The 27,368-nt window shown below is 44.9% G+C and overlaps 1 protein-coding gene across 5 annotated transcripts in view; it reads right to left on the bottom strand.

Annotated features, from left to right (window-relative positions):
- LARP4B (La ribonucleoprotein 4B) overlaps window positions 1-27,368 on the bottom strand; it is an 87,861-nt gene that overhangs the window by 20,659 nt on the left and 39,834 nt on the right. For all 5 annotated transcript variants that reach the window (XM_027592471.2, XM_027592470.2, XM_027592474.2 and 2 more), the window contains 5 exons: window positions 24,862-25,012; window positions 24,324-24,464; window positions 12,036-12,114; window positions 9,385-9,521; window positions 3,586-3,689 (listed from right to left, as the gene is read on the bottom strand). In XM_027592471.2, coding sequence (XP_027448272.1) covers window positions 3,586-3,689; window positions 9,385-9,521; window positions 12,036-12,114; window positions 24,324-24,464; window positions 24,862-25,012 — 612 coding nt within the window. The remainder of the gene's footprint in view (window positions 1-3,585; window positions 3,690-9,384; window positions 9,522-12,035; window positions 12,115-24,323; window positions 24,465-24,861; window positions 25,013-27,368) is intronic.

The raw sequence follows: 27,368 nt of genomic DNA, 5'->3' as shown, positions 1-27,368 counted from the left end.
TAATTCTTGACTACGCCACGTTTGTCCTTACCAAGTAGAAATGACGCATACACTCAAGGACAGATCCTTAGACAGAGTCCAACATATAGACAGCTAGTAAGCCTCTTTCAGAAGAGCTGAGGAGCCGACTGGCACAGAAAATAAGTCCACAACTTATCGATAGCTTTTCTTCGTACACCAAGGTACCATGAAGCTAAATTAATGTGAAAATATCGTTATCACTCTACCAGAAAGCTGGTAAACTTACACAACTGGGGAATGAGGTGGTGGTGAGAGAAATTTAAACATTAGCTGAACTTTTGTTTTTGCCCAAGATGGACCAGATTTACCTTCCCATTGAAACAAATTATATGAAAGAACAGTTTTAGACAGCAGAGCTCAGGCCATGCAGGGCATGTGAGCCTGGGGTACCCATGGGGGCCCCACAGGCCCCCAGTGCCAGGGAGGTGAGCATGACCTGGCCGCACACATGTAGGGCTCTCACGGGGTCTCCCAGGGCACAGCATGCATAACAGCCCCTGCAATGATTAGAGGGAACAGCTGCAGCACTCACAGGGACAGGGGGTGTGTCTGCCCCCACCGAGCCGAGCAGAAAACACTCCCAATGCACAGGGGCTCAGGCACAGTGTGCAGAAGGGCACTGCTCTGGCATGGGCAAGAACAGGCCCTGCAGTCATGTGGCCCTACTTCCGCCTGACAACACTCCTAAAAGGGTCACACTGAACCTCAAACAAAGCTCAACATCAGTTCCGGGAAATAATACAAAAACATTTAGTACTCCATAAAGTAAAATCCAAAATGCCTGGCATCCATTCAAAATTTACCGGGCGCACAAAGAAACAGAAAAGACCTGAAGGGGAAAAAAAAATCAACCAAATTAGGCCCAGAAAGGATATAGATGATAGAATAAAAAGGCAAGAATATTAAAACAGTTCTTAGATATGTCTCCTATATTCAAAAAGGTAAAACTGAGCATGTTAAATAGAGACACGGAAGAGGAAAGAAACAAAGACCCAAAAAGAACTTCTGGAATGAAAAATGCACTACGTTGCATTAGCAGTTAGTTAGGAACTTTGAAAGGAAGAGAAGGGAGAAGAGAAAAAGTGCATGAAGAAATAACAGCTTAGGACACTTCCAAGTTCAAGAAACTCACAAGCTACATCAAGGGGCATCACCATCAAATGGCTTAGGATCTTCAAAGCACTGAGAAAAAGGGAGCCGTGCCGACATGCAGAGGAACGAAGAGCAGAGTGACAGAGCAGCCCCAGAAACAGCGCGCACCAGAACACAGGCAAACAGCATCTTTAGATACAGGAAGGGAACACGAGCCTGTAATCCTGGGTTCTACACCCAGAGAGAACGGCTTCCATAAATGAAGGCAAAATAAAGACTTTCTCAAAAAGAATGAATAAATAAAAGAAAAAAGAAAAAAAATTTCTCAAACACACAAAAGCTGAAAAACCTCCCTGCCAGGAGAGCCGCACCACAAGAAATAAAGGATGAAAGAGGCAGAAAGGAGGCCAGAAGGAAGTGTGGACCTGAACACGGGCATGGCAAGCACTGTAAATGGTAAATGCTGGATAAATAGGAAACACATTTTTCTTACTTTAATCTCTTGAAAAGAAAACTCGCTTGTTGGAAGCAAACATAACCAAGTACTGTGTGGTTTCGGGCTACACAGCGTGCCCGCCGGGCGCAGGAAGTGGAGCGAGCCTTGGAAGGGGGAGCAGTGGGGCACTATTAACTACAGGCAGATGCGGACCAGCTGGACATGTCACTGCAAACCCTAAAAGCAGCCACTGAAGCGAAGAGTTACATCTAGTAAGCCAAAAATGGAGACAAAAATAATGAATTTAACCCAAGTAGAAAGGGAGGCACGGAAAGAAAGGAAAATAAGGAACGGGACGAAGAGAAAACGGGCAGCAAGGTGGCCAGCTTACACCCAAGCCCACTCCTGATCACTCACAGGGGAGCGACCCAAGCTCCCCACTCAGAAGGCAGGGGGAGCTGCAGCCTGGCTCAGAAGAGCAGGCCCCAACTCCAGGCAGCCCACAGGAAGTCCACTCAAAACCCTGGGGCGGCGCCACTCACCCCACAGTCGATTCAAAGCATCACCAGGGGGTTGGGGCCATTTTATGAAAGAAAGACTATTAATCAACCAAATGAACTACAATTTAAAGAGTTTTCTAACCACTGACAAGCACAGGGCTGCACTGAAACAGGAAGAGTGCTCTGAAGCCCCCGGGGCAGGGGGCGCCAGCCCGAGCAGAGGGGCTCTGTGTGCTCAGTGCTCCGCAGGCTTCCTGTCTTCTCATTCAGCTTGCACCACCTCCCCCACCCCATTCTGTGCAACTCTTACTTTACTAAAAAAACTAAAAAACTTCCACGGTTCAAGTTTTACAACAGACATAGGGTGTGCCGTTTGGAATAATATAAATATACCAAGATCAATGTCTGCAGCTAAAAGTAGAAAATTCTTTTTGGTTAGTCCTTACAAATATTTCAAAGGACCTATGTGTTAAATATTATTGTTAGTTAATAAAGACATCCAGATTGGTAGAAAGAAGTAAGATACTTCATATTTAGAAACTTAAAAAAAAAAAGGACAAAAAATTCATTCCTAATTTCTTTTTCTTCACATATAATATAGAACTAGTAAAAATAGCCTCAGCTGAACAGAAAGTAAAACTTGCTAGAACAATGCCATACTCAAGAAGGGTGTAATTTCTTGTCCTAGGCTTGTTAGAACCTGAGCTCACCTTTGGTACACTACACCAAGAAGTATCCTTCGTACACCCGCACACACACACTAATCGATTTCCTCTGCAGAGACGGCTCTGAGAATGTACGCGGCCTGAGTCCCTCGGGCCTACACCTCAGGGAAGACGCCGTGACTGACAAAGCAAACTTCCTGGGGTCTCGAAGAAGAGTCCCCGCAGCAGTGAACCACCACGCTCTACACAGGTCAAGAGCTGACTCCATCGGAGCCTCGCACAAAGGCTCTTGTACAACCGCCAGGTTTTCAATACACAACGCACCTCAGTTTAAGCGTCTGGACAGTTAACAGACTGTACAGCAAAGCAGGAACTGTAGAGGACTTTTCATGACTCTGACACTATCAAATACTGTGGTTTCCTAAAATTACTGCCTAAGTTGGTACTTTTCTTTTTTATTTTACTTATTTGAGATAGAGAGAGAGAGAGCGAGCACAAGCGGGCAGAAGGAGAGGGAGAAGCAGACAAATCCCCCCCGCCCCCCGAGCAGGGAGTCCAATTTGGGGCTCGATCCCAGGACCCTGAGATCATGACCTGAGCCAAAGGCAGACGCTTCACCGACTGAGCCCCCCAGGCTTCCCTGCCTCTTCAGTATTTTTTAATGTGAAGTATATAATGGGAGTTCTGAGACCAAAAAGTCTGAGTACCACTCTTACAAATGAATCACACTGTAACTAACAGTGTGTAAATCCTGGGAAGAAAGTGTTACTATCAGTATTCTTTACAATACACCCTCTAAAAAACAAGTAAGTAAACAGAAATAAACAAAAACCTACAAAAAACATCCAACCGCCCTTCCAAGGAGACTTACTTCTACAGGAGTGGACTCAGGTATTTCACGCAGGATCACAATGCAACGACTCTGATTTGGCCTTACTTTTTCTCCCTTCTCATCCACTTGGACTAAAGGTAAAGCTACAAAGAGAAGAAAAATGAATGGTAAAATACAAATATTAAAATAAATCATTTGCATTCTAGTTATGACATAATATAGACACTCCAGTGTGATGTGCTACATTATATTTACTTAACACAATGAAGACACCTGTATACAGTGGGATACCGTAACACAAACCATCAGAAGGTTTTACACCCATCCCTCAGGTTAATTTCTCAAAACTAAGGAGCACAGGAATTTTAAAAAGTCCTTTAAGAGCTAGAATAAATTTAACACCATGAAACAAGGATTCTCAACAGCCCAACCAACATGTAGATCACAACTCAAGAGCTACTGGCTTGTTCTTTTCTATGAGCCCCTAACGTAAAATAATTTTCTGTCCTATTACGACTTCTGACTTTGAACTCACAACAAGGTGCCACGTGCGCCCCACACAGCTCTTCCCAGCGGTGACACCCTCCACCAGTCGCAGCCCACGGTCTACGTGAGGAGGGTGGTGCTGGGACAACAGTGCTAACACAGGGACAGGCGGAATTCAGCCCTCACGAGCTTTTACACACACTCCTTTTTGTGATGTTCTGTTTTGGTGTCAGGTCTGTGAAACCGTATCATGTATAGATTCCAGTCACACACAACCATGACCACAATCAGGGCTCAGAGCTGTCCACCCCCACAAAGACATGTTACCAACATCAGGAATGAAGACTGACTTCACTACAGGTTCTACTAGTATTGAAAGGACCCTAAGGGAATATCATGAAAAAGTTCCTGCTAACAGAACATTAAGTTAGACAACTTACACGAAACAGAAACATCCTTAAAGACACACGCTACCAGAGCTCGCTCTAAGACGACAGTCACCAACAGAGACCCAGATCTAGGAGAGAAGGGAAGACTCAAGGCCACATGGTGTCCCTAGAGAACCCTAACAGTTGAGGAAAACCCAGTTCTACAGCACGAACTCTTCCAAAGTACTTGAGAGTACACTCCAATTCCACCTATGAAGCCAGCAGCTCTCTGATATCCAAACTAAACAAAAACACAAAGCGAGAAAACTACAGACCAATATCCCTGTGAACACAGATCAACAATTCTTACCAAATTTTGCCAAATCGAATCCCACAATATATAAAATAGTAACAAATCATGACAAGTGGGGTTTATCTCAGTAATGAAAGGTTGGTTTACCAACAGAAAATTAAGCAATGTAATTCACATTAATGGACTAAACAACAAAAAAAAACATACCATTACCTCACAGATGCAGACAAAGTATTTGGCAAAATCCAACATTCCTGAAAAAAATTCTCAGCAAATTAGGAATGGAAGGGAAAACCTCCTTACTTAGGAAAAGTCAGCATCTAGCATCACACTTATTGAAGACAGGACAAAGCAAAAACACCGACTCTCTCCACTTCCGGTCAACACTGTACTGGAGGTTTAAGCCAAGGCAATAATGCAAGAAACAGAAACTGAATGCACCCAGACTGGGTATAAAGAGGTAAAACTTTCCATTCACAGGCAATAAGCTTATTTCTATGCAGAAAATCTGAAAAAATTTCCCAAAAAATTAGAATTGAGGAGTTTAACAAAGTTTTAGTACACAAGATGAACATACAAAAGAGAATTGTATTTTTACATACTAGCACTGATGGAAAACTGAAATAAAAACATTTAAAATTGTGTCAAAAACAGGAAATAGTTATAAATCTGTTAAGATACGGACGACCTGTACATTGAAAACTGCAGAACATTACCAAGAGAAAATTATAAAAGATGTAAATAAACGGAGAGATACTGTGTTCACTACTGTTATGTCAATTCTCCCCAAACTGATTTACAGATTCAATGCAATCCCAATAAAAATGTTTTTGAAAAACTGAAACGCTGATTCTAAAATTCATACGGAAACACAAAGCACTTAGAAGAGCCAAAACAAAGTTGGGAAACTCTGCACCTACTTGAAGACTTCTTACAAAGCCAGAGTGATCAAGACACTGAAGTGCAGGTGTCAAAACAGAGAAGCAGATCAAGGACACAAAGCCCAGAGATAAACCCGCAGTGTGGGGACAGATGATCCCGACAACAGCACCAAGTCCAACTCAGTGGAGAAGGGAGAGTCCTTCCAGCTAACGGTGCTGGAACGGTTGCATACCCACGTGTCAGGGGGCAGAGAACTTAGATCCATACCTCAAACCGCATACAAAGATTAGCTTAAAATGTACCACAGACCTAAATATATAAACCCTAAAACTATAAAACTTCTGGGAGAAAACCTCCATGACTCTGGATTAAGAACAGATTTCTTAGATACAACACCAAAAGCAAGATCCATAAAAGAAAAAAATTAATGAATTGGACTATACAAAAAATTCAGAACTGTGTTGTTCAAAAACTACTATTACTAGCAGAATAAAAAAAGAGAAGCTAGAGACCAGGAGAATGCAAATCATATACCTGATTAACAGCTTATATCCAGGACATAGATAATACAGTATTTCAAATCACACACACACCCCCTCAAACCTCAACTGTAAGGAAACTAATAAAAACATGGCGTGGAGGGCACACGAACAGACATTTCATCAAAGATAAAAGGAGAGCAAACAAGCACATGAAAAGATTGTTCAGTGTCACCAGGCATTAGGCAAACAGAAATTAAAACAGCAATGAGATAAAACTAGAAAATCTGCAAGTAAAATGCCTGTGCACAGCGAGTGCTTGCAAGGGTGTGGAGCAATGGGGGCCTCAAGAGCCCGCTCTGGAGACCGGCAGGCAATTTCACAAGTTAAAATACACCTACCATACCATCCCAGCTACTGACCCTGAGAGAAACGGAAGCCTCTGCGCACACTCAGACTTTCACACCAATGCTCATGGCACCTTATGTGTAGTCAAAACCTGGCAATAACCAAGTCTATCAACTGCAGGGTGAATAAACCAAATGTGGTCTATCTACTGAATGGAATAGGACTCAGCCATAAAAGGCTGTAAGCTACTGATACACTCAACAATAATTTTAGGAAACCAGACCCTCCTGCCTCCCAAAAAGCCTACTACATGATTGATTCCATTTACATTAAGTTTTCAGAAAATGCAGACTAAGGTACAGCGACACAAAGCAGATGAGCAGTTGCCTGAAGCAGGAGCAAAAACTCTCAGGGGTGACAGTATGGTCATTATCTTCATTACAGTAATTCCGCGGGTGTAAAGATGTCATCATTTAACAAATGTACATGTAAACCACATGTAATTTAAGGTGTGTAAATTCTACCTCAAGAAAGCTGTAAAAAACAAAACAACAAACAGGGATTGGTGAAACTCCCCGTGCCTCTCATCCCCGGGTTTTGTCCCCAGTTTGTGTGCCCCTGTAACGTTCACCTTTAGTCAGGAGAGTCAGACCCACTCAGCTCTTTGTATTCTTACCCCTGGACCTCTGAGCCCATGAAAAGCAGAGTTCTATCTATTTTACTCATATCTAAACTCTATACAGATGTTTTATCATTTTGTACATATGTAAAATAGGCTTTTGTATTCAGCATTACGATTTTAAAATGAATTCTTGTTGAAAATGTAGCCTCGTTCGTTTTATCTGTTCTAGTATATTCTCTGTGAGGCTCCATCACAGTGTATTTATATCTGAGTCTATTTTTAAATTAGCAATTTCAACTATATTTAAAGTGTAAAAACAAAGCATTTGAATCAGACATTCTGTACCATGCACTACGTACCACATGTATTATGACACAAAAACATAATTTATGCAATTCAATCAACACTAGAGTTTTGGTGTTGTACTAGGGAATATTCAAATTAAAATAAAATGTTACCAAGTGTCTACTGTGTATCTAACGTTCTATGTGAGGCACTTTTGGGGATGGGAATAAGATTTAAACAGGAGATCACTGCTCACAGAAGCTTATTTATGTCACCCTGCCCAGAACTACAACTAATATGCTAACCACATTCTGTTCATTAGGTTATTACATATGCACATATATTTCTGTCTACAACTGGAGTGAAAAGAAGCAATCAGACACTCAAGAGCTGAAGGCAGATGGATAGGAGTTACCACTACAACTGTAGACCGACCGCCCACCGAGACGGTGCTGGCAGGGAAGGCAGAAGGGTGGGGAGGGTGGCAGGGCTGTCGGTCCACGGGGAGAAGCGGCTCCCTGCAGCAACCACACAGGACACAGGGCAATTCAACATCCTCACGCTCTGCCTGAAGACTCCCAGCCAGCAAGCATCAACCGAGAAATCATCCACAGGGCAGCCAAGTTTCCAAGGAATGGAAGAAATAACTACATCTGGGATTCCTAACAATAACAAAAGAACGTTAACTGGATGGTGTTTTTTACGTTCAGAAAGCCACTGGCCCTCGTAAGTGGATCAGACAGAACCAAACTCAACCGATCCATCAAACAGATTTCTGTTCTGGAGTGTCAAAAACAAAGCAATGCTGGAAAGCATAAAGCTATCTTATCTCGGGACAGGGGTTATAACTTCATAGATTATGTTTGCTCCTTCTCTTCAATATCTGCTACAGTAATTTAAAGACCTTAAAAAATCTGCCTTGGAACAGAAAGTAGAGAACTTTTATTTGCGAACAGAAATCCAACTAAGTTTTAAGATAGGACGTTCACCTATTCTTCTACGAAGTCGAATGCACACAAGAAAAAAATCATCACTACCCGTCAGCCACGCCAGGGAGAGTGCAGAAGCACTGCTGTCTAAGTGTCAGTGACAGAAAGTCACAGTGCTGACATGGGGAAATGGGGTTTTAATTCTGGCGTGACGGATATCCCCTCACTTAGAAATATTTGGGGCAGGGGGACACAATGTATGCTGTGTTCTTTGTGAAGGACTCAGCGCAGCCCTGAGAAGGGAGAGTACAGAAATAATCCACCTGGTACTTGCAGTCCTATTACCGAAAATGACTTTTTATAATTAAAAACAATCCCATTTAAAAAGATATCCAATATACTGTACACTGAATTTCAAAAACATCCCCAGGGAAGCCATCCTGGGTGGCAGGGAGGACTGGAAGCAGTACAAAGGCTCTCAGAAACTGTGGGCAGTGATGGTCTCGCAGACGTCCACCGAGGTCCACGCTGACCCAGCCGTGCACTGCACACACACGCAGCGCAGCCCCCTGGATGTCAGTTATGACCTCGGTCAAATGGTGTCTTCAAAATCACACAACAAAGTGGTTCGGTTGCAGGCGCTTCACCCTTAAAGGCCCACAGTCCCTGCACCCCTGCAGGTCTGATGTAATGTTTAAAACTTCCTCTGACACTGCCAAATGTCCAAGAAACAACTTTGCTCACAATACCCTTTTAAAGAAAACCAGTCCTATTTCACCTTTCAAACTTTAGCAGGAAGTTGAAATTTAAAGAAACCCCTTTTGTTGCTGGAATGCTAATGAAAACGCATTGTACTTTCCATCAAAGACGGTCATTTCCTTTCACCAACACCCCAGCAGTCATCTCTGTGGCAGCTTTTCTTAGGCCCGCTCCCTGTGACCTGGGATACGCGGGGTCTGAGTTACGGAGCCCATCGACGCCCCTCACCAGACACGGGGGCCAGCCAGAGAGGCAGGAAGGTGAAGGAAGACCCCACTTGCCTTCAAGTACCTGACTGGCTATGGACCTGAAGGGCCACACGGCTGCAAGACCACGTACGCGCCCGCCCAGACCGCCGTTTACTTACACCTCAGCACTTCCACGATCAAGTTCATGTCAGTACTGAGCTTCTTGATGTGCTCCAGGTTAGCTACCGTGGTGATTGGCACATACTGATCACTGTCCATCTGCGATATAAGGTACATGTCACTAGCAAGGTTCTCCCTGCAGAAAGAAGACAAGAGCTTTTAGTGACTCCTTCTTTAAAAGGACGCTTCCAAAGAGGGTGAGCAAGGCATGGCACTGCTTCAGAGTTACATCAGACTTCCAACCCCATCTGTTTCTTGTCAGCTCTCTGACCTTAGGGGAAGTTTTGGGAGAACAAAAGCATAGTGCACCTTTTACAGTCACAATGAATGAGTGGGTAATCCCTTAAAAATGTATTTATAGCTTATCTTTGTTCTAAAAAGTGCTTGAGTAACTTATTAAAAATACAAACACAGTTTTTTAGGTTAAGACAATCCAGCTGAAAGAACACAACGCTAAGAAAGCTATGGAAAGGCCAGGAAATGCTGGTGCCCACGTGCCTGCTGCGCTTTCCCGTGCCGCCTGGAACACGTGCGGCCAGAATGACAGAGGAGGACACGTGACCAGTAACACAGCCGCAGGGTCACGGCAGGTAAGCTGCAGGCACCAGCAGCTCGGCGGGAGGTGAGCCACTTGCTGGGGTTCTGGCTTATGGTGATGCTCCTAGTAAGAAGCCTCCACAAACAGGACAATGTGCCCAGAACATCTCAACACAGACAGTGGTCCCAAGGAAGGCCAAGGACAGTCTCCAAGATCCGCAGAGGGCAATGCTGCTCTGTCCCCACCTGTCAGGTAGCGCAAGAGGGACAGAGCGGAGCTTGTGTGAGGTGCAGACTCCCTTCTTCCACCTCACAGCCTCAGGGCAGCAGCTCTCCCTTTCAGAGCATGCCCTGAGGCCGTGTGCCAGGGCCTAACTGGGGAGGTGTGGGCCAGGAAGGCAAGCTGGGGTACCCGCCCCTCCCCTCCATGCAGCCCCACAGTCTCTACAGCGGCCCTCCTCAGACACTCTGTGAAAGTCTGAAGGCAGGCGCAAAGAAACACCTGAAAAATCTCCATCGCTAAGAGAAAATCTTCCACATGGCCCACCAGTTATCATCACACTCAAAGAAAATTACATTTAACCCAATCCCATCTTCCTGTATGTATCGTTCTGCCATTTTGAACTTTAAAGGTTCTACTCCATTTGTCAAGAAAAAAGGTACTACTCAGGATAAAGGAACAACTAAACATACGAGTGGTACATACACAGAACAATTTGCTACTGTAGGGTTTGGCATACTGGGAGAACTAGAATGGGAAATGTGTTCTCAAACTTCACTGTACTCAAGAATGTCTCTGCAAGGGGCGCCTGGGGGGCTCACTCAGTGAAGCGTCTGCCTTCGGCTCAGGTCCTGATCCCGGGGTCCTGGGATTGAGCCCCACATCAGGCTCCCTGCTCAGCGGGGAGTCTGCTTCTCCCTCTGCCTGCCACTACCCCTCTGCTTGCGCTCGCTCTGACAAATAAATAAAATCTTTTTAAAAAATAAAATAAAATAAAATAAAAAATGTGGGGGGACCTGTGTGGCTCAGTCGGTCAAAGCGTCCAAGTCTTGGTTTCAGCTCAGGTCAGGGTCTCATGGGTCCTGGGATCGAGCCCCATATCGGGCTCCCTGCTCAGCGGGGAGCCTGCTTCTCCCTCTGCCTCTCCCCGTCTTGGGCTCATTCTCTCTCTCACTCTCCCTCTCTCTCAAAATAAATAAAATCTTTAAAAAAAAAAAAAAAAAGTCTGTCAGACTGATGACCTAAGGCCCCACCCTCAGAGTCTGATTCCGTGGTATTGGGGGCGGGGCGGGGGGGGTCATGGCCAGGACTCTGAATTTCAAAAAGCAACCCGGGTAATGACCATAATGATGAATTTGTGGAGAACCGTGGGGAACACTGGCCTAGCTGATTCGGTTTGGTTCCCCATGTAAAAAGGCTACTGCTGGAAATAAGTCAATCAGAGAAAGACATGTATCACATGACCTCACTGATATGAGGAATTCTTAATCTCAGGAAGCAAACTGAGGGTTGCTGGAGGGGTTGGGGGGTGGGAGGGATGGGGTGGCTGGGTGATAGACATTGGGGAGGGTATGTGCTATGGTGAGCGCTGTGAATTGTGCAAGACTGCTGAATCATAGATCTGTACTTCTGAAACAAATAGTGCAACATATGTTAAGAAAAAAGAAAAAGAAGAAGATAGCAGGAGAGGAAGAATGAAGGGGAGTAAGTCAGAGCAGGAGACGAACCATGAGAGACGATGGACTCTGAGAAACAAACTGAGGGTTCTAGAGGGGAGGGGGGTGGGGGGATGGGTTAGCCTGGTGATGGGTATTAATGAGGGCACATTCTGCATGGAGCACTGGGTGTTATGCACAAACAATGAATCATGGAACACTACATCAAGAACTAATGATGTAATGTATGGTGATTAACATAACAATAAAAAATTAAAAAAAAATTTTAACCATGGGCGGGGGAAAAAAAAAAAAGGCTACTGCTGCTCCATATTCTCCACGTCTATGAAGATATCAACAGACCTCTACCCCCTCTCCACAGTATCACATCTGTACATAATAGCTGGTGCAGAACACCTGAGACAGCAGGTACCAGAAAAACCATTGGCATCCTTACCTAGATAAGCAGAATTCCAATGTCTTTTTAAGTACTTCTCGGGGATCCTCCTGGCTTTCCGGCTGAGACTCATTACCTCCTACATAAAAGAAATTATCAACTCAGGAAAAACGGCTTAAAATTTACCGAGCAGATGACTCAGCACGGTGATTCTCATGTTTTCAATATACATATTAATTCATCTACACTGTGCACAGACAGTAAGAAAATCACTATTTTACCTACTAAGAAAAGGAAATCAGAGGCAAAAAACTTAAAATTCCCTCTCCCTTAAACAAAAACAGTAGTTTCAAAAATAATCTGAGGAGTAAGATTTATTACCAATGTTTAGAGGCCCTTCTTTCCCTCCCAGAAAAAAGTTAAGTTTATTTAATACCTTGTCTCAATTCAAAAAGGACTTTCAGGTAGCCTACAAGAACACAGAATACTAAATAAGGAAAAAGATAAATAAAGGCCAGAAAGATAAAGGCTGGGGATTCTGAGCACACAGGGCATAAGGACTACGCAGTCTCTACGCTGGAGCCTTATGAACTTGCTTTTAAATGTCCAGGCAGTCAAAGCTACAGGTGGGAAGTGCTGTGCTTCAGAGACCCTACGGGAGAATACCAAGTAAGCAGACAGAGGCTGGCACCAGCTTCTAGCAGAGATGTCTCCTAAGATGCCAGAGAGCACCGTGGGTGACATCTGAGCGTGTGTCCCACGAGGCACTGGTCACAGACCAGACAGTGAGCTGGAGCTCAGGGTTAAGGCCCTGGCACCCCCAACACCCATACACCATGAGAGCAGGATTTTCATACTGGAGTTTGGGGTGAGGCCCCTGCTCCTCCCCCTGGACTCTGCACACCAGGTTGAGGACCCTATTTTTAGGCAGCCAGGCTATCAAAGGCACCAAAACACGAAGAACTAACAGTTTTTCATACACTTCTACATAAATATATGCATAATCCTATATGTGGAGTTTTCTAAGAAACACTTAAATTTTAAAAAGTCAAAGACCGTCAAAAAGTAAGGACAAAGTAGGGCATTTATTAACAAATAAGGACAGAGAGCGTGTGCCTGTTTCATATAGAGCTTTAACAAAATCCACCCCCAACCAGCAAAAGCAAGCAAACAATAAAACAAAGCAAAAAAAACACCCAACCAACCCAAAACAACAAAATAAAACCAATGGACTTGATGAGGCTAGAAATTACAAATGGCCCTTGAAACACAATCTAATGTCATTCCTTTACCCAGAAAGGCCTCTCCTGAGCACTCATTTAAATTCACATTCCACCACAGATCTCAGACATGTACTGTCTCCTCTATGCCAGGCACTCTCGCAACACTGTTTATTCAGCCTAAAGAAGGCAAACTCTCTGCTCATAGTGAGAGAGGCAATCCACAGTTGAACAAACATTCAACATAAAGTCAGGTAGAGTCAGACACAAAGGAGAGTACCACAAGGCATGGGGAGAGCATGCCAGAGCTGCTCCAGACATGCCAGCCAGAGGGGTGCTGCTCCAGAGGAGGCACGGAGCAGAGCCCGATGGAGGAGACAGCAGGCCTGTCAGGGATCTGGGGGGGGGCACACTGTCTAGCAGGCGGTGCAAGTGCACAGGGGAACACACACAGAATGAGGCCACACTGGCAGGGAGGGTGGCTGTCACATCCAGCAGGCCGGATACAACGAGGACATGAGAATTCTAACCTAAATGTGACACGAAGCCAATTTACATCTTGGAATGATTGCTCTGCTCTGTGCTGAACAAAGACAGTGAAGGCACAAGAGGGAAGCAAAGAGCCTAGTTAGGTGCCAGTGCAACAACCAAGGATAAACTAGTATTTACGACTATTCTCAGTGAAGGGTGAGACTTGAGCCAAGAACAGAGCCCAGGTCTAAGACTGACCCCTGGGCAGGCCAATCTCCTAAGGAAAACTGAGAAGACAGGGCGAGGGAGACAGGGCATCGAGTCAGCGGGAAACAGAGGACACGGCAAGGTCAGGTGAGGGAAGACATGGGTTCCCCGCTCGGTCTGGCAGCACCACATCACTGGAAGCCCGGATAAAGGCAGTGCTGGCGATGAGGCGGGGGAAAGAGTCCACCTGGACGGGGCTTAAGGGCGCAGAGGAGGTGAGCACAAAGAGGCAGCTGGTCCAGACGCTGCTTCTGGAGAGTTCTGGTGGGGGGAGACAGGATGTCCAAGGCAGTCTCATGTAACATAAGAGAGGACAGAACTATGTGGAAGACTCCTCACACAGCTGAGGAAGGGTCCCTGTGAACACAGGAGTAGAGGGTTCACAGACAGAGGGTGTGAGACATCCAGGTGTCAGGGTGTGCTCTTCGGACAGCTCCGGCCCTCCCAATTAAGACACAGGCATGAGGTCGTCTGCTTCTAGGCAAGACAGAGCACAGCCAGCAGAACAGCTGGGAGCGGAGGGGGAGTGCCACGAGCACACGATGGTGGAGCAGGAGGTCCCCACTCAGGTGCCTCGGCAACAATCCGGCATCCGTCCTCAGACAGAAATGCCCAATGGGAGCTCTGGCATCCAGGGAGGAGACTGAGACCTGGCTGCAGTCCAAGGCTAAGCCAGGCCCTGCATCCAGGCAGCTGGCTGGCCAGAGGCCCCAGCTACAGACCCAGAAACGCTCTGCCCCCTAAGGACTCAGCTACAGCGCTGTGTGGCTTGGTCTGGTCCCCAGCATCGTTTGCCAAGGAGGAGCCTTGCCTGCTTGAGCCCCGGGTCATAAGCACAGACTTCAGTCCTGCCTGTGTACCCCACAGTGGCCCACGACCCAGCCCCAGCCCCTCTGGGCTGCAGTCCAGTCAACTGCATGGCCCTGGAAGTGGGCTGCCGCCACCCTCCAGCCAGTCTCTGAGCAGGTCTGCTGGCCCAGGGTCCCAATGGAAAATGCCCGCAATCAGAGCCCCTAGAGACAGGCCAGCCAACCTCAGGCTGAGAGCGAGTCCTGAAGCGCACCTGTGACTTGGCCTCAGCCCCTCCCAGCTGCACCACAGTCCACAAGCAGTTCTGCCCACCCGGAGACACATCCATCATCCCTGCTCCGAGTGCCCAGGTGAGATCCCCAGCCCGCTAACAAGCCCACTCAACGCAGACTCCACTGCAGACCCAGCAGCAGCCTTGTGACCCAGCTCCAACCCATTACCACTGCAAATGCAGAGGGAACGCCATCAGCCCAAACCCACAGGAGAACGTCCTTGCCTGACAAAACCGGTCTGTAAAGACAGGAAGAGGCGTTTGCTCCTTCAAATGCACAGACATCAAAACGCAGCTACAAGAATCAAGGCATATATGACACCACCAATGGAAACTAACAAGGCTCTAGTAACTGATTCCAATGAAACCACAGATGGACAAATAACCTGACAAAGGGTTCAAAATAATCACCTTAAAGAAACTCAGTGAAATCCAAGAGAACACACAAACAACTAAATGAAATCAGGAAAACGATGCAGAAACAAAGTAAGAAGTTTAATAATGAAACAGAAACCACAGAAAACAACCAAATAGAAACCTTGGAGCTGAAGAACGCAAGGATAAACGTGAGAACTCAACACCACACTTCCACAGCAGGATCAAACGTGCGGAGGGAAGACTCTGCAAATGCAAAGATGGGTCATGTGACAACAGCCAGCTAGAGGGACCACAAGAACCAAGAATGAAGACCAGTGGGGAAGTCTATGTGAGTAACGGGCACCATGTGCCAGTCTGCACATGAACACCAAAAATCTGAAAAAGAGATTGAGAAAACAAACCCATTCACAACTGCACTGGCAAGAACAAAATACCTACAAACGAATTCAACCAGTAAAGGGAAAGACCTGTACCCTGGGAACTATAGACACGATGAAAGAAAGGGAGTAAGACACAAGTAAGTGGAAAGATAGTCCATGCTTATGGATTGCAACAGTATCATTAGAATGTCTATACTCCCAAAGCAATCTACAGATTCAATGCAATCCAACCCAAAATTCCAATGGCATTTTTCACAGAAACAGAGCAAACAATCCTAGAATTCATGAAACCACAAAGACCCCGAACAGCCAAAGCAATCTCAAGAAAGAACAAAGGGGGCATAAATGCTCCCTGACTTCAAATTATATTACAAAGTAATCAAAACAGGTTGGTATGAGAATAAAAACAGACACACAGATCAGTGAAGAGTCCAGAAATAAACCCACACATAGTCAACCGATTTTCAACAAGGCTGACAAGAACACTCAATGGGGGAAAAGTGTCTTCAATGAATGGCGTTGGGAAAACTGAACGGCCACATGCAAAAGAATGAAACTGAACCTTTATCTCACATCACATACAAAAATCAACTCAAAATGGATTAAAGATGCACGTAAGACCTAAAACTGTAGAACTCCTAAAAGAAAATGTTGGGAAAAAGCTCCTCAACATTGGTCTTGGCAACAACTCTTTGGACCTGCACCAAGAGCACAGGCAACAGAAGCAAAAAGCAAACCAGTGGGACGACATCGAACTGAAATCCTCTGCACGGCAAAGGAAACCAGCACCCAAATGAAAAGGCCGCCCACGGAGTGGGAGAAGATATTTACAGTTATCTATATTTATCTGGTAAGAGGGTATATCCGAAACATGTAAGAAATTCATTCACACTTAACAGCAAAACAAAACAAAAACCTGATTTAAAAATGGGCAAAGGGGGTGCCTGGGTGGCCCAGTCGTTAAGTGTCTGCCGTCAGCTCAGGTCATGATCCCGGGGTCCTGGGATCGAGTCCCGCATCGGGCTCCCTGCTCCGTGGGGAGTCTGCTCCTTCCTCTCCCTTTACTCCCCCCGGACCCACTCACACTTGCTAATAAATACATAAAATCCTCAAAAAAAAAAAAAAAAAAAAAAACTGGGCAAAGGACCTAAACACTTTTCCAAAGAAGATTTACAAATGGCTAACAGGTACATGAAAAGGTGCTCAACATCACTAACCGCTAGAGAAATGCAAATCAAAACCACAGTGAGACACCACCTCATACCCGTTAGGATGCTTATCATCAAAAAACCAAGATAACAAGTGTTGGCAAGAATGTGAAGAAAAAGGAACTGTTGGTGGGAATGCAAACTGGGGGTGCCACTGTGGAAACCAGAATGGAAGGAAGTTCCTCAAAAAGTTAAAAACAGAGCTACCCTACGACCCAGCAATCCCACACTTGGGCATATATCCCAAGGCAATAAGTGTCCTGAAGAGCGACGTGCGCTCCCGTGTTCACTGCAGCACGACTCACAGGAGCCACCTAAGCGGCTGCCCACAGACGAATGGACAGAGAAGATGTGGTGTGCACACACCGTGGGGTGTTAGCCATAAACCCTGCCGTGAGACAACGTGAGCACTGAGGCACCATGCTGACGTAAGTCCGACAGAGAAAAACTACATGCTCTTACCTGTGTGTGGAACCTAAAAAGTCAAAATCATACAACCAGAGGGTAGACCCGTGGCTGGAGAGTGGGGACAACAGAGAGATGGTGGTCACGGGGTACAAAGTTTCAGCTATCAGGTGGATGAAGTTCCGGGGATCTCAGGCACGACAGGGGGGCCACAGGTACCAGTACTGTGCTGGGCACCTGCAGCTCGGGCAGCAGATGGCAGTGTTCTCGGCACGGCAACGCCAGAAAAACGAGAACACTCTGTGAGGTAGTGGATGTGTCAGTTAGCTTGATGTGACTGCAGTATCACATGATCAACGTGGGATACCTTAAATATATTCAATTTTTACTTGTCAATTACACCTCAATAAAGCTAGAAAAAATTGTCATCTTACCCCATTTTCCATTTTCCTCACGCTTCTGTCTTTTCCACTGTAGTCACCATCCTCTTACCTTATCCATCACAAACTTACTTATCACGTGTATCAGGCCAAACAGACGCAAGCGCTCGTAAAGGAGGGGCTCTTGTCAGTTATGCTCACTGACGTACCCCAAGTGAATGGGGCACAGGGTGCATTCTGAGTAAATAGCTTTTGAATGGAAAAACAAAAGAGAGGAAATGAAACCAGTTTTCCAGATACAGGAACATCAGTCCCACACAACGTCCCCAAGCCCGGGCTCAGAAAGTGGGATGGGAAGCCAGGAGGAAGTCGGCGGGTATGCTGGACTGAGGCAGAGAGTGTACCAGGACAGGAGGCACCGGGGGGCTCGACAGAGCTGCCGGCGCCTCTCAAGCAGGCACAAATGTCACCGCCTCTGTGTGACGCAATCCCTGAGCGGGGGAAGAACCGCCCAGAGGATGAGAAACAGCACGCATCCCTCCCTCACACAGGGCTGCAAGGAGCGCCTGTTCCCACCAACTGGACCAGAACACCACAGGTGCACAGAGCATGGGGTCTTGCCTTGGGGGTGGGAAGTAACCGGCCCCTGACGAAGCACCATTCCACTCCTGCCTAACAACTCTTAAAACAAGATGTAAAAGGATCAAACTGTTTCCAAGTCAGTTAGATGCATCCTGGAACAATACTCAAAAACTATTTAAAGAAAGAAATAAAAAAACATTACACACCCAACCAAAAATTACTATGAACATGGTCAAGCAGGAAAACTGACCCATTAACTAACAGCGACCTACCCAGAACAGTCGACACAATGTTAATACTAACTGACTGAGACATTATAATGGCAACTGTCCACATGCTTCAAAAGTTAGGTAGAAACATGAAAAATATTTAAAAGACCCGTAGGATTTCTACAGATGAAAACTACAATGTCTGATATTAAAAATATACTTGATGGAATTAACAACAGATCAGACATTGTAGAAGACTAACGAACTTGAAGATATACCAGAAACTTTCCAAAATGAAACAAGAAATAAGAATTTTTAAAAAAGACAGAGGATGGGGCGCCTGGGTGGCTCAGTAGGTTAAGCGTCTGCCTTCGGCTCAGGTCATGATCTCAGGGTCCTGGGATCGAGCCCCACATCAGGCTCCCTGTTCTGTGGGGAGTCTGCTTCTCCCTCTCCCTCTGCCCCCCCGCCCCCCACTTGTGCTATTGCTCTCTGTCAGATAAATAAATAAAATCTTTAAAATATATATATTTAAAAAAAAGGGAGAGAGATAAGGAGAGAGGAGAGAGAGAGGATCAGGGAGCTCTGGGACAACTTCAACAGTATTAATAGAGGAATAACCAGAGATTAAGAAAGAAAAGAAATGGCCCAGGGGGGCATTGGGGCTGGAGCAACATTTGAAGAAATTATGCCCCAATTTTTCCAAGTCTGGTGAAAACATTTATAAATCACAGACTGAAGAAGCTCAATGAACACCTACCACAGAAACATAAAGACTGCTTTTAAGTTGCATCATAATCAAAATGCCCAAAACCACTGATAAAGAAAAAGGGCTTGACAAAAAAAATCTGACAATAGAGAATTCTATACGAAGCAAGAATGAATGTAAAATAAAGATGGTCTTGGATACACAAAAGCTGAAACAATCCATCACAGCAGATCTGCACTACAAGAAAAATTCAAGTCTTTTAGATGGAAGCAAAAGGGTACCAGGAGGAAGTCTGGATTTACACAAACGAACGAAGACCACCGGAAGTGGTAACTACAGAGCATCCCCCTAACAAGAGCGAAATACACATTCTTCTCAAGGGCAAAGGGAACATGTACTAAGATGGCCCAGATTCTGGGCCACAGTACAAATCTTAATAAATTTAAAGGGATTCAAGTCATACGAATTATGTCCCATGACTATGAGGAGATTAAAATAGAAACCAATAAAAGAAAGTTCCCTGGAAAATCCCCAAATATTTGGAAACTAAATACCAGACTTCTAAATTACCCATGGATCAAAGAAAAAAAAATAAAAAAAGAAATCAGAGATAAATTCTGAACTGAATTTTTTTTTAAAACCACACCCAAAATATATCAGAGTTTGTGAGACTGTGCTAACAGAGTACTTCGGAGATTTATGGAAGTAAAGAGCTACCTCAGAAAAGAAGAAATGCCTCCCATCAATGAGCTCGGTTTCCACTGCAAGACACTAGGAAAAAAAAAAATTAAACCCCAAGTAATGAAGAGAAAGTAGGTTACACCAATCAGAAGAAAACCAAGGAAACAGGAAAGAGAAAAACAATGAAACCAACTACTGGTTCTTTCAGACGTCAACAAAATTGACAAACCTCTACACAGATCCATTACGGGGGGGTGGGGTGGACATGAATTACCAATAACAATAATCAATTATGTGACATAGCTATAGATCCTACAGCGGGTGAATAAACACAGTATTATGAGCAATTCTAAGCAACCAAGTTGACACTTTAGATGAAGTGGACTGAATCTTTGTTAAGACCAAAGTAACAAACTCCCTCAGGAAGAAACAGACAACCTGAGTAGCCCTACATAACAAAACAACTGTAGAGCCACCTGGGTGGCTCAGACGGTTGAGTGTCCAGCTTCCAGCCTCGGCTCAGGTCTTGGTGTCATGGTTGTGGGTTCCAGCCTCGTGCTGGGCTCCGCGCTGGTGTAGAGCCTACTTACAAACAAAAACTGTAGCTGAAAACCTTCCCTCACACAAAACCCTAGGCCCAGATGGCTCCACCTCTTCATTTAAAAGAGAAATGATAACCTCTTCCAAAAAAATCGCATAGGAGAGAATACATTGAAAACTACAGACCAACATCCCTCATGAACACAGGTATGAAAATTTTATGCAAAATTCTGGCCAACCTAAATCCAACAATTAATCAAAAGTGTATTACATCATGACCCAGTGAAGCTTATCCCAGGAATGTAAGGTGCACTGAATACATGAAAAATCATCCTAACACTAAAAGAAAAGTATGATCATTGCCACAGATGGAGAAAAAACCATGACAAATTCCACCAACCACTCCTTAATAAAAACTCTTGGTAAACATAACAGAAGGGCACCTCATGAACCTGATAAAGGTCATGAAACCAAACATAAAACCAAAACTAACATTACACTTAATGGTAAAATGGAATGTTTCTCCCCTATGATCAGTCAGATGTCTGCTCTCATGATCTGTTCACCTTTGTTTTTAAAATTTTTTTTTCAAGATTTTATTTTTAAGTAATCCCTACACTCATCATGGGGCTTGAACTCACAACCCTGTACCAAGAGCCACACACTCCACTGACTGAGCCAGCCAGGTACCCCTCTGTTCACCTTTGTAATGATGGCTCTATCCAGGGCAATCAGGCAAGACAAAGAAGAGGCAAAGAGACGGAAAGACAGACAGACAGAGGTACCAGATTGGATAGAAAATAAAGCTGAATGTATTTACAAATAACATGACTGTCTATGTAGAAGATACGATGGATTCCACAAAAAGTTCCTACAACTAGTGAGCTTAACATGTTTCCAGAGAGTATCAATTTACAAAAATTATATTTCTATATACTATAATAATTCCAAATCAAATTTTTTAAAAAATCACAACAGCACCAAAAAAATATAAACTACTTAAGGATATTTATTAATACAAAAGATGTGGAAGACCAGTACACTGAAAAGTAAAAAATACAGCCAAGAAAAATTAAGGAAGACCTAACCAAGTGGAGACAATACAACAGCTCTTGCGGACCACATTAAAATGCCGTTTTCCCCCAACGAATCTATAGATTCAATGCAATCCCAATAAAAATCTCACCATTTTGGAGACATTGACTAGGTCATTATAATTGTATGGAAATGAAAAGGAACTAGAATAGCCAAAATAATTCTGATAAAGAACAAAATTGGAAAGCTACCACCACCTGCTTTTAAGAATTACTTACAGTAATCACAAGTGTGGCACTGTTGTGAACACAGATTTAACAGATGGGTGGAAAAGAAAGATACAGTCCCAGAGATAAATTGACACATGCAGGGACAAATGATCCGGATGACCACACAAAGACAGCTTAGTGGAAAAGGGGGAGTCTTTCCAGCAAATGGTGATACAACAGTTGCATACCTACACAAGTAAAAAAAAACAAAAACAAAAACAAACAAACAAAACTCTGCGGCTGTACCTCACACTATATACAATTAACTTGAAATGAGCCACAGACCTTAAAAATGTAAAATTTAAAATAATACAACCTCTGGGAGAACACCTTTGTGACTCTGGATTAAGCACAGATTTCTTAGGGACAAAACCAAGAGCAAGATCCATAAAAGAAAAAAATACCTGATAAAACTAGACTATCTACCAAAATTTAAAACTACTACTTTTCAAAAGATACTGTTAGAACAAGACAAGCCACAGACTGAGAGAATGTATTTGCGATTATAAATCTGATAAGGACTTGCGTCCCAAAATTCAGTAATGAAACAACCCAACACAAAAATGGGCAAACACCTGAACAGACCCTTCACCAAAATGGCAAATGCATATGGTAAGATGTTTGACACTATTAGTCATTAGGAAATACAAATTAAAACTACAATAAGATTCAACTACCTTCCTTTTGAATGGCTAAATTAAAGGACCGATCACATCAAGTGTTGATGAGGACGTGGAGCTGCTGGGGCTTCAATCCCCAGCGACACGCTTACAGAGGGCGCCGTGACGGACCACAGCGCTACTGTTTCTTAAGAAGATAATCTGACCGGATGATCCATCTATTCCATTCTTATGTACTTCCCCAAGAGAAACGAAAACATACTTCTATACAAAGTCTTGCCTTATAAATGTTCACAGAAACTTTACTGGTAATAGCCCCAACCGGAAATACCCAAATATTCCTCACCAGGTGAATGGAAAAACAAACTGTGGCATAGGATGGGATGGAATACGGCTCAGAAATAGAGAAATGACCTATGAATGTTACGACATCATTGAATCTCAAAATTAGTAAGCCAAGTAAAAGAAGTCTGACAGAAAGAGCACATGCCATAAAAATCTATTTATATAAAAGTCTAGAAAATGCAAACTAACCTAGAGTGACAGAAAGCACATCAGTGGTTGCCTGGGGCAAGGAGAGGGCACGGGAAGCTTTTAGTGGTGACAGGTATGTTCATGATCTTGATGGTATTACAGGTATATACACATCTTACCAAATTTGGTAGAGAAATCAGTGTGGGAGTGGAGGAGTGAGCAAATCACCTCTATTACGCATTCAACACTGCTCCAAACCAGGGAAAATAAAACTTAAGAGAAAAGGTGGGATGCACTTCCAATACGTGATAATTATTGTACATCAATGTACTGCTCTATACCCTCAAAAATGAAGAGGAGGAGAGTGCTAGGGTCTGAGAGAAAACAGAAGGCGCCATATGGCTGTCCAGGAGCTCAGCCGCACCGGGCCCCATGGCAGCACTGTGGGGCTGTGCCGAGGGCCAGCTGGGAGTTTGTAATCCCAAACTCAAAACGACAGCGTTCCACACACTAGTTTGTTCAGCCACCGTCGATCCGTTCAGGAACAGGCAGGCACACGGGAGGCAGAGAACTGATGGAAGGAGGTAACCGAGAAGAGGCTGTGGGTGACACAGGCAGAGGCGGGAAGGAGGGCGGGAGGGACGAGTGCCAGCAGGCACCGCGAAGGCAAGGTCGTCACCGGGCTTGTCCTTTCAGGGAAAAACCAACATGGACACACTGCTGTCCTATGGAAGTCTGTGGGCAATAGGTGCGAGAACGTGTGTTAACAGATTGTCTCCTGGTAAGACCAGCGCAGCAACACAGCGGGAAGTTGGGCCTTCCCTAACTCAAGTGTAGCTCCACATGCATCTGGTCTGCTCGATTAGCCAACTTCAGGCAGTTATTTCTCCCACTCAAGCTGCCCCATCCAGTCATTAATGATGCGAGTGTAGCCCACCCCACAGTCTGCTGGGGCTTTACACTATGGCTGGTCGTTTAGATGCAGGGGAACCAAACTCGAGGTAGGCCATCCGTGCCCATCACTCTGAGGTACTTCTATATCGGCCCAGAGCCTGGTCCCAAAGAGAACTGTTGTCTTCCCCCTGCTCTTTTTTTTCTTCTGAAAACAGTCTTAACTACTCCCTCCCTTTTTATGAAGAAGGACTTCAACACTAATGTTCCGTCTCTGCACTTTCAGAGACGACTCGCCCTCCAGTCCACCTTCCACTTCTCCCAATTAACCCAGACCCGCCTTTCAGGAACCACTTGGATCTTCCACTCCCTGTGGCACCTTCCCGATCAGAACTCCTCATCTTCATGTCCACTTAAGAGGGAATTTCAAGTAGAATTAAAGGAAGCAATCAAAGGCACAGTGTTTAGCGAAAGACAACCTAAATTTTAAAAAGCAAAATGAAAAAGCTCACACTCTACACAAAAATGAATTCATAAAATAGCTTTACCAGTCTCACTATTTTCAGGTGAAGATTCATGTTCTGAGCGATCCAGAGCCAAAGTGCTCCCAGCGGTTTGGTTTGACTCCTGCAAATCTGATAGTGCCACATTCTCATGACTTTTGTCATCATCGCCATTGGCATCCAATCCTGTAATTAGGAATTTTATCCCAAAAGGCAGAATTAGAATAACTTTCTCTTAAAACAAAACAAAATAAAAGCTTACAGTTGCAGTTACTTCAATTTTTTAATTTGACTGTGACAGACCTCCTTGGCTCTTCAATACTGCAACAACCCATGACACAAATTTTAATTAATAATTTCTTTTTTTCATTCTTTTTTTTTTTTTTTTTTTTTAAATTTTAAGTAGACTCCATGCCCATGGTGGGCCTTGAGCTCACAACCCTGAAATCAAGAGTTGCATGCTCTACTTACTGAACCAGCCAGGTGCCCCAATTAGCAATTTCTTAAAGATGGGTTAAATGGGAACAAAGACAAAGCCTTGAGAGCAGAGGTGCTCCTCATCACAATCATGCTCATAACTCACCCTCCTGGCCGCAGTCTGTGCAAGGGCCCGACGACTCCTCCCAGTCTGCACTCACACCACCATCCGCTGAGCTACCCGCTTCCAAATGCAGCACAGGAGTCCCCCACACTTTAGCATTAGGGTTTAGCTCCGAAACCTTGGCTGTCGGTACCTAGGGGAAAATGTGACAAACATTTGTATCCCAACTCCAATCAAACACAATTTTACTTACGAATTCATACGTGAAACACATCTGTGTGACAGAATTAGGCCAGAAAGGTGGAGTTTTATTTACGTGTATGCTGGGGATAAAATGTGGTGCAAATTAACAAAAGTTGGTATACCAAGCTCAGCTTCATTCACCATCAGGCTCCTTAGTTCCTACTAAGTGGAAGGCTCTCCAGAAACTGCAGGTGAAAGATGAGCTCCCTGCCTTCATGGACATTCAGTAAGTAACTGGGGATCCAACTGTCATCTCTGTTCTAGACACAATTCACAGATTTACAAATCTGAATAGAATGTAGATGGATAAAATTCTTAAACAAATCTCAAACACTCATATAAGCAAAGGCTACAGACAACACAAGACCCTCGGAAGAACAAAGGTCTTCTAACGGGTCTGTCAGGCAGGGGCTTGGTGCTGCTTCTGCTTTGACCCTGCTCATGTCCAAGGATCCTGGCCTCCTTTCCGCTCCAACATGCTTGGCACTTTTGCTCCAGATGCTGTTTGTCCACAACACCCTCCCAGTGTCCACACACTCACACCTTCATTTCCTTTGGGGATAGGTGAGCTCTTTTCTGGTGCACCTAACTACCCTGAATTTTCTTCTCTTGCTCACAAACCTCAAGTAGATCCCTGAGTCTAAAGAAAAATCAACGTCTCTGGGGCAGCTGCTCCCCCAACTAACTCCAGTTCATTGTCACAATTCTGTCAGCAAACCTAGCCAAATAATTTTCCTTCGCCTTGATACCACCATGCAGAGGTCAGAGCTTCCTAGGAGAGGGACAAGAGTCCTGGTCCCAGGAGCTCTCAGGGAATGCCAGGCAGGAGCTCTGAACTGGGAGCAGCCTCCCTGCATGACCCCCAAGGGCAGATGTTACCCAATACTGTCTCCAGGTGTGAAAAGGGTCAGGAAATATCATGATGAGCCATCGAGGACATGTGTGGATTCATCATCTTTACATGACAGAATAAATTCATTCTGGCTAGGGTGATTAAGGCTTTGCAGTGAGAAACAAAACTCCGACACTGACAGGAGAGGCCCATGTGGTTAAACGAAGCATGCACCTTGTTCACACCTAAGAGGTGAGGTAGCCGAACAGGGCACCCACAGACCCAGATGCCTAGGTGAGGCCTCTGTGGGATTCTTTATGAAGCAGGGTTCCCCTTCTTTGGGAGCATCACACTCCGGAAGCACGGCTCTTCAGTCTCCCTTCTTATGGGACATCGAAACTGCCAGTTCGTTTCCAGCACACTTTTGGCCTCTCTCCTCAGCACATTTTTGGCCTCTCTCCTCCCCACATCTGTCCAGTAAATACTCCCTACATGCTCACTAAGCGCCAGTCCCAGTGCTCAGCAGTCAGGATAGAATGGTGAAGCAGACACAACCCCTGCCCTCCTGAGCAAAGAGAGCGATACAGGAGACACTCCGTATTTCAAAGACATCACTACCCTCCCTCAGCATCTACACGACTTCCATCTGTTTTCTGTTTTTTATTTTGTTTTGAACTCATGCCCTTTCCTCTTTCTTAGTCCAATGCTGATATCAAGGCCTTTTTCTGACTGGGCTCTCCACCATGCAACAACACACATCAAGCTTTCCCACACTAGGGTATTCAACCCACTGCCATGGCCCCCTGACCTCAGGTACACACGACACATCCTCTAAGCTCCTACCACCCACTAACACAGGTCCTTCCCCCCACTGTGAGCACCTTCTGCAGCTACCTGCACTGGAGCATTCCCAACACGGACTGCTCGTCATACCAGGAGCACAATGCCCGAAAGCAACCTCTTCAGAGCCACCGCAGGACTAGCCCTGCTACAGCACATCTGTCCTTCCCACTAGTCCGTCAACTCTTGCATGGCCCTTTTGTTCACCACTGTATCGCTAGTACCCAGCAGCTCTGACCTCAGTCCAGTCATGCCTGAGAAATACGCTCAAGGAATGAATGTTTCATAAAGCAACAACGTAAAAAAACTGTATTTTCCACTATTGGACAAATGGTGCAAAAGTTTTATGCCACAACTGGATAGAAACCTATCCTTATGGGGGCGCCTGGGTGGCTCAGTCGTTAAGCGTCTGCCTTCAGCTCAGGTCATGATCCCAGGGTCCTGGGATCAAGCCCCGCATTGGGCTCCCTGCTCTGTGGGAAGCCTGCTTCTCCCTCTGCCACTCCCCCTGCTTGTGTTCCCTCTCTCGCTGTGTCTCTGTCAAATAAATAAATAGTATCTTTGAGAAAACAAAACAAAAAAAGAAACCTATCCTTATGTAATCTACTACTTCTTAAGTGGTAAATACTCAAAT

Source organism: Zalophus californianus, chromosome 9 (genome assembly GCF_009762305.2).
Source record: "Zalophus californianus isolate mZalCal1 chromosome 9, mZalCal1.pri.v2, whole genome shotgun sequence".
NCBI lineage: Eukaryota > Metazoa > Chordata > Mammalia > Carnivora > Otariidae > Zalophus > Zalophus californianus.
The sequence above is the reverse complement of the archived record's forward strand: the minus strand, read 5'-3'. Positions and strand labels throughout refer to the sequence as shown.